The 18580-nt window shown below is 40.6% G+C and overlaps 2 protein-coding genes across 4 annotated transcripts in view; both read left to right on the top strand.

The window, feature by feature from the left end:
* Positions 1-1256: 1256 nt before the first annotated feature.
* Positions 1257-11274, top strand: ndc80 (NDC80 kinetochore complex component). 2 transcript variants are annotated; one of them, XM_061232136.1, is made up of 17 exons: positions 1257-1395; positions 1812-1922; positions 2026-2109; positions 2778-2889; positions 3307-3479; positions 5035-5137; positions 5264-5353; positions 5441-5534; positions 5681-5781; positions 6060-6204; positions 6622-6827; positions 7555-7707; positions 7786-7875; positions 8007-8099; positions 8450-8580; positions 10278-10380; positions 10586-11274. In XM_061232136.1, exons 2-17 carry the CDS (start codon positions 1819-1821, stop codon positions 10712-10714), a joined length of 1911 nt encoding a protein of 636 aa, XP_061088120.1. In that variant the 5' UTR covers positions 1257-1395; positions 1812-1818; the 3' UTR covers positions 10715-11274. The 2 variants fall into 2 exon arrangements, with proteins under 2 accessions (XP_061088120.1, XP_061088121.1); XM_061232137.1 differs by having other exon boundaries at positions 2781-2889.
* Positions 11275-13437: 2163 nt separating this feature from the next.
* Positions 13438-18580, top strand: part of aarsd1 (alanyl-tRNA synthetase domain containing 1) — a 29383-nt gene continuing 24240 nt past the window's right edge. For both annotated transcript variants that reach the window (XM_061231047.1, XM_061231046.1), the window contains exons 1-6: positions 13438-13597; positions 13793-13906; positions 15129-15195; positions 15523-15621; positions 17603-17692; positions 18325-18387. In XM_061231047.1, coding sequence (XP_061087031.1) covers positions 13569-13597; positions 13793-13906; positions 15129-15195; positions 15523-15621; positions 17603-17692; positions 18325-18387 — 462 coding nt within the window. In that variant the 5' untranslated portion in view covers positions 13438-13568. The remainder of the gene's footprint in view (positions 13598-13792; positions 13907-15128; positions 15196-15522; positions 15622-17602; positions 17693-18324; positions 18388-18580) is intronic.

Consider the following 18580-nt stretch of genomic DNA (forward strand, 5'->3'; position numbering starts at 1 on the left):
AATCTCATGAAACTACGGGAGTAAATATGCAAGCATTTGGTAGCCATTAGGTCAGGGAGCTCCACCCATTCAATCCCTGCTTATGAATAGATGGAAATGTTTAGACTGATATAAGTCAATATTGCAATCAGGAAGAGGAATCTAGGACCAGGGTAGAGAACAGAATAACAGAAATATGAACTAGCAACAAGAAACTGAAAACAACAGGTTTAAATACACTACTAACAAGCGCAAAACGAGAAACAGGTAGAATCAAAGACAGGAGTCAGGAAGGAAGTACATATAATGAGTGGTGAGGCAGGGACACAAAATAGGACACAGTGAAACAAATGCATGAAGATGAATGGAGCAGGAAACAGGCTACGGTGGTCACAGAGGGAAACAAGGAACAAAAACGCTGGGGACTTAGACATTAAACAGATAACAGAAAAACACAGAACAGTGCTTCCAAGTAAACAATTTCTTTAAAATGGAGAGTAGGTAGTCAACCCTCTTTTCATGTTTTGCTTTATTCAGCCCGGTAGAGTAATGGGCAGAGAAGGGACCACAGCCCTCATAAGATGCCATGGCAGCAGACTGAACTCCCTCCTGGAGCAGGAGGTCTAGTATCAGCCACGAGATCAGTTGCCCAAAATTACACACGCCAGTCGTATTGTATCCTCTAAACTGAATATATTGCCTGCCCTGCAGTAGATCATACTGTGCCTATTGTAGCACAGAAGGCCATGGTATAGTGCAATGAAAAAGTTTTTACCCCCTTCCTGATTTCCTGTTTCCTCTGTTATTGCATATTTTGCACACTACTCATACACAAGATATTGGAGACAGGGCTTCGTAGGCTTTCTAATGTAAGAGGTAGGTATTAGAATTCAATATTTCCCCAAACCTGCGGGACCAAAACAATCTTAGTTTCCTAAACTACTAAGAATAATTAAATGTAAAAAAAAAAAAAGATGACCGATTAGGTTTTCTTTGGTTGTTAAATGAGCTTGGGTATTTACATTGAAGTCAATGGGCTGAAAGACATTTTGCGCTCAGCATACATTCTTCCGCGTGCTTCACCGCCTGGCCCACTGAACTATCACTCTATCTACCCTCCCACCCTCTTCCGTTTTTATGTGCGCTCTATCATAGTCTATGCGCTCTATGGTAGTTATGGCCGTATCACAACAAATTCTATCCCCCCTCTGTTTTGTAAGGGGGATAGAATTTGTTGTGACACAGCCGCTTGTCAAGGAAATTGTCACGTGGTTAAGAGCGATCCATACAATAAACTGCTGTGTTTCGTTGTGATGACGTCACGCGTTTTACCAACCGTTGCCTCTGGTTGGCGGAATTTTTGAATTCTGAAAACCAAAGAGAAAGGGTAGTGGTTACAAAAAGCTTCTACAAAAGGTATTGTCCATTTAAAACCTATTTCAACGTTTTGATCATTTGGTTATGAAACTATATGGCGTTCTAACTTATAATTAATATTTTCTTAATATTTAGTAGAACTAGCTCGAGTAAAATATAACATTAATTCGTACTAATCCGATGTAGCTTGCTGAGGCCGAGTTAATATAGCTAACTTGGCTAACGTTAAGTAAGTAGGTAGCTAGCTAGACTCTCTTGTTCTTTTCAACTTTCCCTTACGGTACTATCGGTCTCGTGCCGGTAAATTTGTTTTAGTTCATGGTAATGCGTAAGAAAAGAAGTAGCTAACTTTCAGTTCTATGTTAGCTAGCAAGCTATTTTTACGTTAGTTTAGAGGTGATTTGTTGGTTATCCTAGCTACATTAACTTAGTCAATTTGTTTCTGTTAACCTTAGGAGGAGAATGAGCCGAGCGTCCAGCAGTAGACTGTCCAGTAGTAGACTGTCCGTTCTCCCACTGAGAGTGGCTGACAACCGAAACAGTATAATCAATGCTACTCCACAAAGGTACGTTAACTGTGTGATTGAACGTGGTTCTTCTTGAACGTTAATAAAACAGTTTGCATATAGGCACTGTGAATGAACAAGCGCTTTTATTTTCTTCATGAAGCAAAGAGCCTGGCTTTGGAAAGCTGAACATTCCAAAACCTCAGTCCGGTACATCCGAGAGACGGACAAGCTTTTTTGGGAAGAGGTGGGTTAGAAGATCCTTAGCAAAATGTACATTGCAAAATCCTTATTTTGTGTAAACACTGGGCTGTTTTTACATTATTTAATTTGGATGGTGAGAACCAACACGAGTGCAGAATATGTATACGATAAAATTTATTTGCGCAGCATATTTGTGTATATGTGTTTCAAAGTCAGCACGTTTACTGAGAAAAGGGGGAGGGATAAACAGTGTTGTGCTTTGAAGGTGTTTGTTGCTGCTAGTCCGAAATTACCTATTGTACCTTTAACACAATATATAAAATTACATTATAAATATACAATCCCCAGAAATGATATCATAATTATAATTTATCCCCAGTATTATATTTAACAGCAGATGATAAATACACAATTGCCATCATCATCAGTCAATAAAACCGGGCACATGTGGTTGACTGTTGGCCATACTTCAGAAATGTGATGGATTCCACATCTATATAAATAATATTTATGATTAGCTTTTCATTCAAATAAGAATTTCCCACAATAGGGGTCATTTTCAATTCAGTCCAGTGTTGAAATTCTAATTTATAGAAAATTTTGTTTCATGAGACAAAATGATGCTTAACTTCACAACATGCAAGCAAACACTACGCAAGGGCGGAAAACCATGCCTTAAATGTTGTATGCTATCACTTCTTTCATTAAAAGCAGTGCCACCTCGCATGTCAAAGGAACATTTGGAGGGCCTGAGAAGATCAAGGACCCCCGACCCCTTCATGACAAACAGTTTGTCCAGCAGTGCATCAAACAGCTCTGTGAGGTAAGGTATTAAATGACCACGGTGGCTGTCAAATTTGTGCTTACAGCATGGCAACTTCACAAAGAGGTTTCCTGCCAAACTTCAGATTTTATTTGGACTACTTTGGCAAGCAAGCTGTTGACACATTAACATGGCAGCCTGTAGCATAGTGGTAAAAGTACATGACCGGGACCCGCAAGGTCGGTGGTTCGATCCCCGGTGTAGCCATAGTAAGATGCGCACAGGTGTTGGGCCCTTGAGCAAGGCCCTTAACCCTGCATTGCACCAGGGGAGGATTGTCTCCTGCTTAGTCTAATCAACTGTACATCGCTCTGGATTTGGCTCTGCCAAATGCCATTAATGTAATGTAATGTAACACCACCATACTCTTTCTCTTGTGTGTGGCACCAACCTGGATGGCTTATTCTGTAATTTCAGTTTCTTTCAGAGAAGGGCTTCCCCGGCACTATGTCAGTCAAGTGCCTCCAGTCCCCGTCAACCAAGGAGTTCCTGAAGATCTTTGCGTTCATTTACGGCCTCCTGGATCCCACCTTCCAGATGCCAACATCCAAGATCGAGGAGGAGATTCCCAGAATGCTCAAAGACTTTGGGTATATTAACCATAAACTTGATTTAAATGTTAAACCGTGCAATACAGGGCTTCTCCCTGGAAAATGGTTGGTGGGTGGGGAAGTGCCTCATGGGTATGTCGAGGGTATGTAGTGTGGATTGGTGAACTGTGGTATTCATCATGGTATAGCCCAAACCTGACCTGGTGAAAACATGACTACAAAATGCCAATTTTCTTAATTGGTAAATCTTTTGAACGGAACATAAGAACAAAAGATGTATGTAGTCCTGTTTTAGAGTACTGAAAGTCATTGGACAAATTAACAATCTTAAAGGCAAACTATGCAGGATGTATTTCTCCTTTGTTCTCACACTATGCCCCATTCTCAACCCTGCCTGCTCCACCAAGATAATTGCTCATTTTCTGGTTAGCCATTGGTAGCTAGCTTTGTAGCTGGAGTAGCTCTATTATCTGCTAATGGCTTTACACACAAGCCATTCAGTTAACCATTTAACTGATGTTACTTGTGTTTGTATTTAATTATAGTTGGTAGCTGGACTAGATCTAACCAATGTTAGCCCCTGCTGCTAACACCAACTGATTTCAGTCTGCCCTACCTGGAAGGAGCACAGTGCTGTAATATAAGCATGCATGCTCACAAATGCATCAATTCATTGTCGCTTTTATTTTTGTCAGACATCTCACGTCTTGTGAAAGTCTGGGAGCCTTTTGGATTTAGGCATCTGCCCAGGTTAATGCCCAGGAGAGGAAATAAACCGGTAGAATCTTCCAAAAAATATAAACAGTCATTCTGCGCAGTGGGACCAAGCTATCATGGCCAGCTAACTCATGTACAAAACTGAATTTTGTTAGCTCATAACATGGCAGCTAATTAATGTCACCAAACCCTGGCCAGCCACTTGATTAATGGTTAGCCATCAAGGCTAATCTCTCACAAGCCCAGGTCAGCACTGTAGTAGCCAATTCACACGTCTCCACTTTTCAGATACTGTACAAAAATAACAAAGGCCCATGCCCAGAAGTGGCCTGAGGAGTTTTTAGAATAACAAATACAAGTAGACAAGTAAGGTATTGGCCAGTATTGTATTGGAGTAATGACTGGGCAAGTTTGTTTTATAATATTTTCAAGGTGAAATTCCTGCATAGCTTGCCTTTAAATTGTCATACTGGTACTTTGTTGCAAATCATTTGCATTTGAATTCGATAGCTGCCTGAAGTCTGCAACTCGTAGCAAGTGAAATGCATATTCAGTTGGATTCAGGTTGGATAAGTGACTTGGCCAGTCAAGATCCTTCCAAGGGGTTCCTGAAAAACTCCTTGGTTGCTTTAGTAGTATGTTTCTTGTTCACCTGCCACGCCCAGTTAGCCCAAAAGAGCCTTTTCCCGGACTTCAGTTTTACTCATGTCCTGTATTTCAAGTGAAAGTACCTCCTATCACAACCTAATGTACAAGTGGAACAAAGAGAAATCATGCAATAAACGGTTATCAAATTCACCTTTAGACTGTGGTTTTGAAACAAAGCGCGTAACCCACCTCCCATCTCACCTGGCACCTGTTTTGTGTTTCACTGCAGGTATCCGTTTGCCCTCTCAAAAAGTTCAATGTACTCCGTAGGAGCCCCTCATACCTGGCCACAGGTGCTTGGGGCTCTGGTCTGGCTCATTGACACTGTGAAGGTAAGTCATCTTCAGTCAATGGTAAGTATGAGTGTGGGGGTATGCGGCTCACCTTCCCACAGCACTCCATCCAATCCAATCGTCGTTTAACATGACAGTTCCCTAACTGCCTACATTTGTTTTCAGCTCTTCAACACTATGAAAGAACAAGACCTTCTCTTTGCTGATATTTCTGATCCTAGCGCTGAGATTGAAGATGGAGTTGAATTCAATAAGGTAATGCTCATTGTCTTCTAGCATTAGAAAGTCACATGTTTCTGGCACTACAAAGTCATTTGTATTTCAATCCTTTGCTTTTTCCAGCTGTTTCTCGATTACACGGCCGAGACCTACTACCGGTTCATGCACGGTGCAGACACCTTTGAAGATGAGGATCATGAATACCTCACTAAACTGAGTAAGAAACCTGAATAGGTTCCACCGTTAAAACTAGAACTCACAGGGAGGGGAAGGGGGAGGGGTGTTTTAAGGTGGGGAAACTGTTTAAATAACTGTTGAATAATTTGGTCACAAAATGACATGATTTCCACTGTTTTTCTGCAGAGAAACTTTATAATGTGGATGAAGCCCTTCTGGAATCTATGGCTGAGAAACACCAAATTCTGACTGAGGAAGTTGAGAGATTAGAACGAGAGACCCAAAAGGTCTGTCTCTGTTTGTGGTTACTGTGGGCTCTGTGGTAGAGGATAGATTTGGTCTTTACTGATTACTGATTACTGTATTGATTAGCAATTAATTGCATACTTTGACTTATTTGTACTGTGAAATGTACAATACTTTAAAAGGACAGCAAGTACCATTGTATATAGAGATAATATTAGAATTGGTACCAAGCTGTAATTATGCAGAAAAGGAGCTTGTCGGATGATATTAGCGGCCTCCAGACATATACCGGTGACCGTTTTCCTTTTGTCTCTCACAGGATCGGTTAATGGCTAAAAGGACTGAGAAGCTAAAGTTGCAGACAGATCAACAGAAACTGAGAGATTATTGCAGTAAATCAGAGATCTTCAAATCAAATCTGGAGAACAAAGCAGGAGGAATAGCCGAGGAGCTGGAGGCCGCAGGTGAGCCAGCTTCTGCAGCGACTGTCCTTTGCCAGTTAAAGACAAGCTGAAGTCAAAATTTAGCCAATTCTTCGTGACCATTTGTACAGTTACACTTGTGTATTTTCGTACCGAAGTTTCGTTTTTTCCATCCACTACCTGAAAAACAAGATTTGACCCCACCGATCAATATCCTTTTCACACCGCAGCACGCATCCTCATTTGAGTCAAATCGACTCCCCGCTCTTCAAAAAATTCCCCCGAATGATCCGTTTCACTCTACGTATACGTCATATCGCGGAAGCAATGCTGCTCTTCCTTCCCTTTCTTTAACGGCCAAAGCGTAAAAAAATGCTGTTTTCTAAACTCCTATGGCTTCGGTTTAGCTTAAAGAAGCGACGGTAACGCTGTAAATAAAGTGGGTCCCGATGCTCTCAGCTCTTCAGATTGAAACTCTGAAGCAGGAGCAGGCCAGGCTTCAGCACGTCCTGGTGAACCAGAAGTTCTCGCCGGCGGACATCGAGAGGATCAACCGCGAGAGGAACGAGCTCCAGCACACCATCAACACGTTGAGCAAAAGCCAGGAGGAGGCTGAACAGCACATGTGGAACGAGGAGATCGTGCTGGCCAAGGTCAAGGAGAGGGTGAGTGCCGCAGAGGGCCGAAGGCTGGGTCGCTTTGGCTTAACAAGGTCACAATAATGTTTATTTTGCTTCAGCACACAATTTTATTTCATGTAGCATTCCAATGAGTTGATCTTGATCGATGCTTTATTGACCTTTTTTCCCCCCACTTTTGCCCTGGAAGATATCGCTCTCTTGTGTTGTGTGGTCAACTAAAACAACATGGATTTTAGCCATCTTTATGTCCATTAAGATCGTCTGCCAAATGCCAATAATGTAATGTAATGTAACATTATCAATTATGGTTTACAAATCCTTCTGCTGAAAAATTGAAAGTATCAACACCTGGGACTTTGCTCTGGACTAGCAAAACTGCTGGGTCAAAGGCCAGGGGCGTACCAGTACATTCTTAGCCTTGGTTGAGCACAGCTTACAAAATATAAATCCACTTGACTGAAATTAGTCATGTCATTTGGTTGTCCATTCATTGAATAAGTAGCCGTGTGAAGCACCGATTGGTATTTTGACAGGAGAGCAGAGATAGAATTGATAAAATTCAGTATCTGTATGAAATTGGTCAGTTTTATGTACAATGGAGGATATTTTCGATGCTTACAGACATTTTCGCCCAACTGTTGGCTTTACAATGGCTGGTATCGGAGTGTTCACCATCTAAAGTATTAAAGTACAGTTCAGTTATCTAAATGGGAGCTTGTTCATAAAAGGGCTGTTTGGTTTTCCTACGCAGGCTGAAGTGAAGCTTGGAGAATACCACAAGCTTGCGCGTAAACTGAAGCTCATCCCCGCGTCTGCTGAAAATGCCTGCGGCCAGGACTTCGAGATTAAAGTCACCACCGACTGCGGGCCGTCCACGATAACGCAGTACAAAGTTCAGATTCAGGTGCGCTTCTCCACCCTCACACCATCACTCTGACGCTTCTCCTCACCCGTTTGTGTGACGCCCTGCTCTCCTTTCTAGAATCCTCTCAGGGATATGATTTCTCACGTTGATGAGGAGCTGAGTAGACTCACCAACAAGAAGCTGAGCTTGGAGGAGGCTGTGGAACAGGTATCGACACCGTCTTTCATATTTCTATCTGAATTGTGAAAATTGGTGATTATTTCTCCAGAATGTCTCCTTTTGAATCATGAGCTTAAAATAAAGCCTTTTATATTGACCTATTTCCTTTTTTGATGAAGGTAAACTTCAACTTAGCCGACAAGACGAACGACCTAAAGCAACTGAAAGAGAAAATCCGAAGACTTGATGAGCAGCTTGAATACGACACGCAGGCAAGTTGTTTCTCATGATGTCCTGTGCATAAACATGCATCTGCCCCTTTCATTTAACTGCCGCCATGCAATTGCTCTAATATCCCGCTCTATAACCTTTGTGGGATCAGCAAATGTACGAGAGTGAATCTACTCCAATATGTTGCAGCATTTGTGTATGCAGGACGTGTGTCCTGAATGGTTTTAATATAACTGCTTTTGTCGGTACCATACGCTCCAAAAGTAGGTCCTCAGTGGGGAAATGCTAGTTCCCATTTAGCAAAAATATGTGCATGGAAGGTGGTCCTGCGGTTGGTGGTTATTTCCGTGGCAGGAAGCTCACCACTCTTCAATGTTCTCCTGGTGTGCAGGAGAGCGCTCGTGAGGAGAAGAAGTGGTCCACAGATCTGGAGTCCATGGAGAACCACAAGCGCCTGTTGGAGAAGAGGGTCACTGAAGGCTACGACAACGCTGTGGAGCAGCTGAAAGCCGTGCAGCAGCAGTGAGTCCACTCGCCTTCCACGCTCCAGCTGCTGTTATTTTTATTTACTGTGAAATGCTACCTCCCAAGGGGTAGGTACTTCCTGCATCAATTGGAGTGAAAACTTGTATTTGAATGTTTCCATTGCATTGGAAACATTGCATAAATATTCCTGAATATATCCCTTGGCCTATATGTCTTTGCAACAAACATGGCTGGACAATTCCAGTGTTATGGATGTGACATTTGGACACAAAATGACAAATATAATACCTCAGAAAAATGACTATTTGTTAATGCATATTGTCATAACACCCGCTTGGCTGAGGGGAAAGGCCCAAAAATATTTTTTTTGTGAGACAAATAACTTGCATTATGGCTGTGACACGGGTACTTTAGGGAGACCACACATCTTGTAAAAACTCTGTGAATTTTAAGGTCTAATGTAGAAAGTTTATCCATCTAATGCAGGAGGCTCGGCTGAACATAAAAATAGTATAAATTGAAAATATTTATTTCTTCGTCTTAATTTTTATGAGGAGATACCAGCAATATGGATTTGACACATCTGAAATGCACATTGTTTGACGATCTACTTCCCAGTCAAATTTTATCATAACACATTTGCTGTCATCTGGAATGGTTCTGAATGTCAGTTTTGACATTGAAACCGCCATCTGAAATGGTTTTGTAAGCATTTTCCTGTTGTTCGTCTACAAAATGGTCACAATCGACTGTCTGGGACATAAGTTTAATCGGGAAATAAGTAAGTTCATTTTTTTCATGCTCAGGTTGACATTACTGTGCAATTTGCCCGGCTTTCTAGTACCTCAACGAGTTACCTAACCATAAAATTCTGTTTGGTTTGAAGTCAGAATGATCTCACAGCATGGTTGTCATAACAGATAGCTAGCTAGACAACTACTGAATCACATCCGAAACCGAGGCTGAACTATAAACATAGTCGAGCGGTAACTAGAAGAGCTGCTCTCTACAGTCATTCATGGACCTGAAGCTGAAACTTATGATATTGTGGCTGTTGACCTGCTAGCTCTCACAAATCTCCACTTTATTTGTCAAGTCAGGCCGATGTGCATTCATTTAGAGCAGCATCGGCTTCTCTCCTGCGCAATCCCTGACTCCACATTGTACATGGAGGTAAACTTGAGTTCCGTGCTTTCAAAGGGCTTTACACAAGCCTGTGGATAGTCTGATGGTGACATAACAGGCACTTGGTCCATATTTTCGAGAGTCTGTTTTGTCCAAGCAAAACTCGTACAGGGCTTCAAAATATGACGGTGCATTCTAATGGTACTAGAGGTTGTTTGTTTTGTCAGGGTTTTGGACAGACCTATAGACATGGCTTACTCTATGCTGCTAGCACAGTATCAGTAGCCACAGTATCAAAATATTTGTACAGGTCCTGAATGAATTATGGGTAACCACCCTCATGCTCTGTGAAAGGTTCTGATGGTGACTGCCCCACCAACTTGTTGTTCAGTTATTTCAACAAAATAATAACTTAATAACTTTGCACTGTTTCTAGCATAAATTTAATGTATTCTATTAGTACTCTGTCATGGTCATAAAAATGTAGAGCAATCTTGAAATGTTAGACTTTTAAAATAGAAAGTATGTAGATGTGTAGGTGGATTCGTTACCTGACTTGTTTGCATTTCACCTGCTGATATGAATAATTGGTTTGTATCATCATTCAGGTATCACCTGGTCCTGCAAGAGACCAACGAGGAGCGCAGGACTGTGGCAAACAACCTCTTTGGCGTGTTCTCTACAGCAACCAACCACCTGTCCATTGTGGAGGCAAGTCCCTTATCCTAATGTACATTGAGATGACTAAATCACTGCTAATAAGATATGAGGTGCATTATTTCTCACGTTTTAGCTGTGCTTTCAACGTTTGGGTCTCCTGATGCATAGACCTAAAACTGCTGCACTTATCAATATCAACTATAATTACTGATAGCATGTAGTATCTAATCTGTTTATTTCTTTGTCCTGCTTTCAGAAATTCTTAGAGGATCAACACAAACGGGTGGAGAGGGTCTACAAAGAGAAACTACAGGAGGACCAAGCTGAGCTGAAAGAACTGAAAGAGATGGTGGAAAGCTACATAGCAAAAGCTAATGCGTTATAGTGCTGCCTGTCAAATTGCCTTGTATATAAATACCTATTTACATTAATGGAAGGAGAACGGAATGTACATAAGTGTAGCTGGAGTTGTGGCTTCCCTTTCTGGAATGACTTAAATGAGAGATGAAAGCTTTGATTTTAATTATAATCTAATACCACGACCACTGGAAGAATTGGAAATGGAGGCACCAACAGACGCAAACCTTCATTTTGTTCATGTTGAAGTTTAAAATATAATAAAGTGTATAACTTGTACTCTTGCCAACATGGTTAAAAAGAGTTGTCACATCTTGCATTGGTTGATTCATGTCACTGATTGCCCAAAGATTTTAAGCGTCTGGTGTCTCGTGTCTAAATAATTCCCTGATTTCGGGACAAGAAGAAAAGCAGCAGGGCATCTGGGCTGCATTTCAGTGCACCCCTCCTTCCTTCCTCTTCAGACAATGACCAATTCAGTCAATTAAAGAAATGTGCGGTAGCATGAGCAACTAGCTTGTGACAGCAAAGCTAGTTGCTAGTTTTCTTTTTTCTTTTTTTATATACATAAATGGAATTGCTACAAAAGGATATGTGTGGATGTCTTGAGTTTAAAAGATGAGACATGGTGCTGGGATGTTAGTCACTCCTGAACAAATGATGCTGCAAAATACGTGAAGAAGCATGTCTGAATTCTTATCAGAGCGCTCTTCTCTTCCCACTTGTTCAGAAGAAATCAAGGTAAGGGGGAAAACATTTTAAAGAACTGAAATACAGCTCTGTCCTCAATGACCATATTTTACATGTCTCCACTATAATGAAGCTTAACTTTGTAATTAAGTAGTGTGTGTAGTTCATACCCTAAACCTAAAATTGACCTTGGCTGTTCTGTCCTTAATGCTGAATGGATGAAAACAAAAATGAGCAAAATGTATGGCATGTGCAGAGCAAACTCAGTCAGGGAACTACCAGAGCTGACCAATAGTCGGCTTCAACAATCATGCATTTCCATAACTAATCACATTCACAAAATTAATTTTCTCATATTTATCTAATCGCATGCACACCACCTTCTAGAGTCTTAAACAAACAGTCAGACCTATCCAATGCTGCTCATTGCCTGTGCTCCAAACTTTCTTCAAAAATTCCACCACCCCAGCTACCACCTGTTGGGATCTGCTTGTAGGTACTATGGGGTTTCCGTATTGCTCCTGTTCAGTTGGGGAGATGTATCACTCCCTGAAGATAAGGTAGTACCTGAAGTTAAATCAATTCAGTGCAAAACCCAAAAAATTACATACTAGCTTATTCATAAAAGTATGTGTGAGTTATGCTAACTGAATATCTTGGTAGTAAAATGTATACTTGTGGTTTACCTGGTCCTGGTGAGCTATAAGGTCTGCTGGTCTCTTCATCTTAAAATTGGCAACCAAATGGGGTGTGTAACTACTAAACTATTTGAGTAATGAAAGTCAGCACTCCCTGTGGCCTAATGATGGCCTGATTTACTGGCATTGACTTTTTTTGGTCCTCATGTTGATATACAACAAAAGACGCACTGATGGCACTCCTGGAATCAACTCAAGATCTTTTGCTAGCTCTTATGCATGAACTAACAATTAAATTTAACACACATGTCTGAGAAACATTTAAGCAGCCAATTGTCCAATTACTTTTGGTCCCCTAAGGGCTGTAATTCTGACATGGTTCACCCAATATGGATGTATAAACCCTCAAATTAAAGCTGAAAGTCTGTACTTTATTATTGTTATTTCAACTGTTTATTTGTTAGAGTACAGAGCAGAAAATGTGTCACTGTCCAAATACTTACAGACTGCACTGTATCTTTGCACCTGCCCCCCACCAGGTTCACAATCTCTAAATCACACTCCAGCAGGGTGGCCAAAGTTGACAATGCCAACTTTATTCATAAAGGCCCATGTTCCACTTATGACAATTACTGATTATAATAATGATAATAAAAAGTTTTATAATAGTCATGGACAATTAGCACTACAACCTAGAAGTTCCAGTGTTCTGGAACATACCATTTTGAAGGTTTTTTCATAATCAGGTACTCTTCATTAACTGCCTGATGTGCGGTTTGATATCTTACCCGCTTCTCCCTTTCTTCACATAGTTTTCTTATTTCTGGGGATATCTGGCTTTACAGTGATCCATGTCTCTGGAAAGATAACATTTTTGTCATGTTGAGGTCAGCTGACATCTAAGACTGCACTATGGAGATAAGAGTGCTGCATATACAGTGAGCTCCATAATGCTTGGGACGAAGTCATTTTTTTCTTGATTTTATACATTTTGGTTTTCAATGTAGAAATGACAACACTTTTTAAAAATCCTGTTTAGTCAGATTACCTTTTGACTGTATCTTTGACTCTTTTGAAAAGCACTGAAAGGTTCGTGTTACTGTGGATTACTTTCAGAGTACATTTGGCCATCCCATTTGGTCACCATAATGTCTTTTTCTTCAGTGTTCCACGCAGTTGTCTCTTGAGGAATTTATTTTGGGAGACAGCTGTATCTACCATCACTGTCCTGTAAGCTGACTGAAAACTGAGCTCTCTAGTCAACAGTTGGAGCCTCGGGTTTAAGGGAGGGACGAGACTGGCTCAAGAAAATTCGAAGTGCTTTGTTTTCCCCTGGTGCTCCGCTGGAAGTGCTATAAACAGGTGTGGGGGATTGGCATTAGGCAGCTGATATGAGCCATCCTAAAATAGCCTGAAGCTTCCACACTCCAGGCAGTTGTAGAGAGAACACGTTTCCTCAGTAGTCTAGAGAGCCACATGGGAAGACTGGGTTGATTCATAAACCATTTTACAACATTTGTCTCCATTTAGTTTTATTCCCAGTCAAAACTAAAGATGCCGAAGATCACAAGGCCTGATGATGCGTAAGTATTAATAATAATATTAACAAATTATGCTTGTGGCATAGTTACTTTGTTTAGTCTAATGAAATTGATCTTTGTTGTGTCTGTCGTTCACAGCTGGTTTGAAAATGATCCATTTTTCAAACTTGTGCACACAGGCTAATATTAAACCGTGGTGGTCAATTTATAATTTGACTTGTCTTGCATTTTCAAAAGCCAACCAGCCAGAGCTTTGTGGTTTGACCGGAAGAAGTACGTCACAATAAATTTCATGGTGCAGAAGAGCAAGGATCTTGTGGTGGACATACAGGATCACAAAATGATTCTGAGGTAAGTGCTGTAATTACTACTGGCTCTATAGTGAAGCTGACAGAGAATCATTCTCAAGATAGCACATTGATCACATTATTTGCTATTGACTGCTAATGTCTATTGAAAATAACTGATCTAAACATTTTTATTTAGAAGGAAAGTAATAGAGGTTTGGTTATCATTTCGCTCATATAGACAAGCTTTAAAGGTACAATAGGTAATTTTGGACTTCTAACGGCCAAGGGAGGAATAGCAGCAACAGACACCTTAAAACCACAACACTGTTTATCCCTCCCTCTTCTCTGTAAACGTGCTGATGTTGAAACACCATTGGTTGTGGCAATAAAACTCATTTTCAACTAATGAGCTTTAATTATTGTACAGTTACGCAACATTTTGGAACAGAATGTCGGGCCGTCAATTGTATATTTTGAAATCAGAATTTAAGGACTATAAAACAGGCAGAGGGTGAGACAACATGTCAGTGAGCCTTTTTCAATGATAGGAAGGGATTTACAATTGTCTTGTAACAATGTTTTAACACAAAAATCTTACCTATTGTACCTCTAAAGCTTTTGCCAACCTGTAGAGATCAGCCGTTTAAAGGTGTCTGTGGCAATCCATTAACACGTTATGGACTAAGGCACCCTATAGAAACCCCATAGAAAGGCCTAGGAATCACAATTCAATGGTCATGTGTCTTGAAAAACAGTCATTTGATCAAATACAATGCTGGTGTCGTATCTGTCTGTTAATGGAAATGTAACGCGCAGGTCGCAGCCGTCTGTTAAGGGAGCTTTAATGTGGAGGTTGCATCCGCCCATGAGGGGTAAACGTGATATACAGAGGAGGAAATTGGTGAGGGACTAGGTACTGTCAATCTTATCTTTGATAAGACTAAATCATGAGAGATTTCAGATGGGTGTGTGTGTGCATGTGCGTATGAGAGAAACTAGTACCCAACCCTGTTCTTGGAGGTCTACTGTCCTGTAGGTTTTCACTCCAACCCTAACAAAGCATGCCTCATTCAACAACTGGAGCTAATGTTCAGCTATTAATTAGTAGAATCAAATTAGGGTTGAAATGAATACCTACAGTTCAGAACCTGATGTAGGGGAATACTGTATATACAGTATGCCATTCTGCACAAACATTTCATTTTCAGTTCCACAATAACACATTCAATATTGTTCTGCATTAGATTGTATTCAGAACTTTGATATGTCTCTGTTCTGGGCAGCTGCAAAACAGATGACGACATCAACATCTACAATGAGATTTACTTCTATGATAAGATACAGAAATTTGTAAGTACTTCCACATACAGGATGTAATGTGACGTATTGCCTAATGTGATGTAATAAAAACGTTGAGCTTTTGCACAATCATTTCATTTAAACAGTTGGCATAATGCTTATCAGCTCTTAAGATTAATACTTCAGGGAATGCTGTTCTGTAGGTATTGCAGTGAGTTGAGATACTTCATTCTTGGAAATGTTTTCTTACTTTAACATTGCCCTCCTGTAATTGCTGTAATTTTCTATCTGACATTTAACCTAAATCCTTTTGCTCATGAATGCAATGAATCACCACTTCAAAACATTGAACATTGGTCTCTCCTGCTTTACCGCTAGGACTCCAGAGAGAGGAGGTATGACCGTACCATCAACGTTCTGCTGAGGAAGGTGAAGGAGAACGTTGCGTGGCCTCGCTTGACCAAAGACACAGAGAAGGTACAGAATAACTGGGGACAGATGGGATATCCAAGCTCAGTAGACACAGTAGGCGCCTCCTACTATGTGAACATCCAGCAGAAATGCAGTTAATAACTTGTGTTTGATTGTTCATTAACCTTTACTTTCACAATGATTTTCTGCATTGTGTAAACTGTTTTGGTCTTACATACCCGTTACTTATGATTCGGAAGGTAGTGGCTAAGACACAACATTTTCTTCCAACTTAAAATTTTTGAATTTTTTGGGTGAGATTCACAAGAAGCTATGAAAATCTCATTTAAACTGAACAGTCATTCTGTAGGAAATTCAGCATGTATGTATGTCGGAGAATGGAAGTCTCCAGCAAAAGCAAAAAACTAAATAAATGACCCAGGCATGTGCCCATGCAATAACCAATGTGCATGAAACTAAAATCAGGAAAGTTCTGTCTCAATATGAGTCGGTCCTGTGTTCTTGTAAATGTGATCATATTAGTTCGTTTATCAATCATAGATGATTTGATGATTCGGGGTCTAAGGGTTTTTTGTGGTTAAAAGTTATAACTAAACGAGAAGTGATTTAGGCAAATCTACAGTATTGTGTTAATTTTATAATTTGTTGAATTGCACCAAAGTCATTATGACTGGTCTCTAATTGGCTTGTTATATGATCAGCTAGAGCAGTAATAGTTGAAAACACAACTATTTTACAACTATTTTAAAAACATTTTAAAAACATTGTTTTTAGTAATAAGCATTCATATGTAATACATTATCTGCCGGTATACTTATCCTTTTCAGATGTGATATGTGTATTTTGGTTAGTGAAACTCTGGTTGTATTGTGTATATACTCTTGTATATTCTGTAAGTGTGGCAGACATTTGGCAGACGCTCTTATCCAGAGTGACGTACAGTTGATTAGACTAAGCAGGAGCAATGCAGGGTTAAGGGCCTTGCTCAAGGGCCCAACATGTGGATCTTATTGTGGCTACACCAGGGATCCAACCACCGACCTTGCGGGTACCAGTCATGTACCTTAACCACTACGCTACAGGCTGCCCTACCGCATTCCGCCAATATGTGAAGTATAAGGTGAAATATGGTCAATTTTCCGAATCCAGCCATTTTAAAACACTGTCATTTAACGTTTGGCACTCTGAATGCCAAACACAAGCGCATCAACTGTTAATACCCTTCACTTATCCATCATGTAAAATACATTTATTTGATTTAATGTATTCATTATTATCTGCGATGGACTGGCGACCTGTCCAGGGTGTATTCCTGCCTTTCGCCTAATGTATGCTGGGATAGGCTCCAGCCCCCCTGCAACCCTGATGAGGATAAGCGGGTTCAGATAATGGATGGATGGATGGATGGTATTCATTATTATCAAAATGATGAATTATCAATTAAATTGCCAAATTCTTTGACAGGCAGAGCAACCAGTTTTTTAATACATCTAAAGAGTTTCCTTCTGCTTCTAACAATAGTGGTCAAACTTACAGACAAGTAATGTGTGCTGTTTTTCAACCCAAACCATAAAGTAATAAAGTCAGCATGGGGGGGGCAACTAGATAACATTCCACAAACATGGTTTGAGTATCTCAGAAACTGCTGATCTCCTGGGATTTTCTCACGCACTAGTCTCTAGAGTTTGCAAAGAATGGTGCAAAAAACAGAAAAAAATCCAGTGAGCAGCAGTTCTGCAGACAGAAACGCCTTGTTAATGAGAGATATCCGAGGAGAATGGCCAGACTGGTCAAAGCTGACAGGAAGGTGACAGTAACGCAAATAACCACACATCACAACAGTGGTATGCAGAAGAGCATCTCTGAACACATAACACATCATAACTCTAAGTGGATAGGCTTACAGCATTTGAAGTCTAATAAATACCTAAGAAAGTGCTCACTGAGTGTATATATAGGCTAGTTATCCAACAATACAAATTGATTACTATTAAGTTGCCATTGTCTTGCAATTGTTGCCTTGCAGCCCAGTTGGATGGCAGTGGACTTTGACAACTGGAGGGACTGGGAGCAGGAAGAGAATGAAGGCATGGCTGAGTACGAGCACTACATGGACGTGAGTGTGACCAACATCGCCCGGCTGAAGTACTTCAAAGCCAGCCCTTTGTTTTTTGCCATATCACGCTGTACGTGCTGTATTTGTCATGACCTGGGAAAACCGTGTTGCAGCTGGAAGAGGTGTCATTGGGCAATGGGGGGTAGACTTCCCTCCAGACTGACCATAATTCCAGTGTCGATCCTGGCTTCTTTCAAATGAGACATTGAACCAAGGTTGGGCATTAAAGAGCCTAGGGTACATACTTTGGTGACCCGGTCAAATTTCCACAAAAAACTTGCTCAATCTTCTCCTCCATTCCCTTGCTTTCGTGCCAACTTCCCGTCATCATTGCAGAAGACAACCAAGTATTCAGTAGAACCATGTGAAATGAATGTCTATGAAAAATATTAATCTTTAGGAAACTATCTGCTGCAGGGGGGGTCCAACCCTGCTCTTTTTAAGCTACAGGGTGTCTTCTGTCCTTATACAGTTCTTATTGGTCAGTGAAAGCAGTTGATTATGCAGTGAACACATTTCCACTGTCATAGTTTCTGCTGTGCTTCTCAGATTTGTACCATAATTATTCTATTAGAGAGCCTCATCTAACAGTGCTTCCCCTATGTTTAATCCTTACTCTATTCTGCCTGCAGATGCTGCAAGATATGTCCAAGAAAGGACAGGCTCCTGCAATGGATGACCTTGATGATCTGGATGTTAGTACCTATACCTCACTCCTACTGCAAATAGCTGCAAAGAATGAAAAACTGACAATTTATCAGTTTATGCAAGCAAACCCATATTTGTGATGAATTTCAGTTGTAACGCAAGAACTATAAAAGTCAAGGGACTTTTAAAATGAGTGGTTCACCCCCATCTACCGTACTGATGTGTAATATAATGCCCTCT

This window comes from Conger conger, chromosome 2 (genome assembly GCF_963514075.1).
Source record: "Conger conger chromosome 2, fConCon1.1, whole genome shotgun sequence".
NCBI classification, from domain to species: Eukaryota; Metazoa; Chordata; class Actinopteri; order Anguilliformes; family Congridae; genus Conger; species Conger conger.

Coding starts and splice junctions, on each gene's coding strand:
- ndc80 (XM_061232136.1), top strand. CDS start 1,819: ATGAGCCGAGCGTCCAGCAGTAGACTGTCCAGTAGTAGACTGTCCGTT. Junction 5,354..5,440: donor ATGGAGTTGAATTCAATAAG/GTAATGCTCATT, acceptor TGCTTTTTCCAG/CTGTTTCTCGATTACACGGC. Junction 6,205..6,621: donor CGAGGAGCTGGAGGCCGCAG/GTGAGCCAGCTT, acceptor CGATGCTCTCAG/CTCTTCAGATTGAAACTCTG.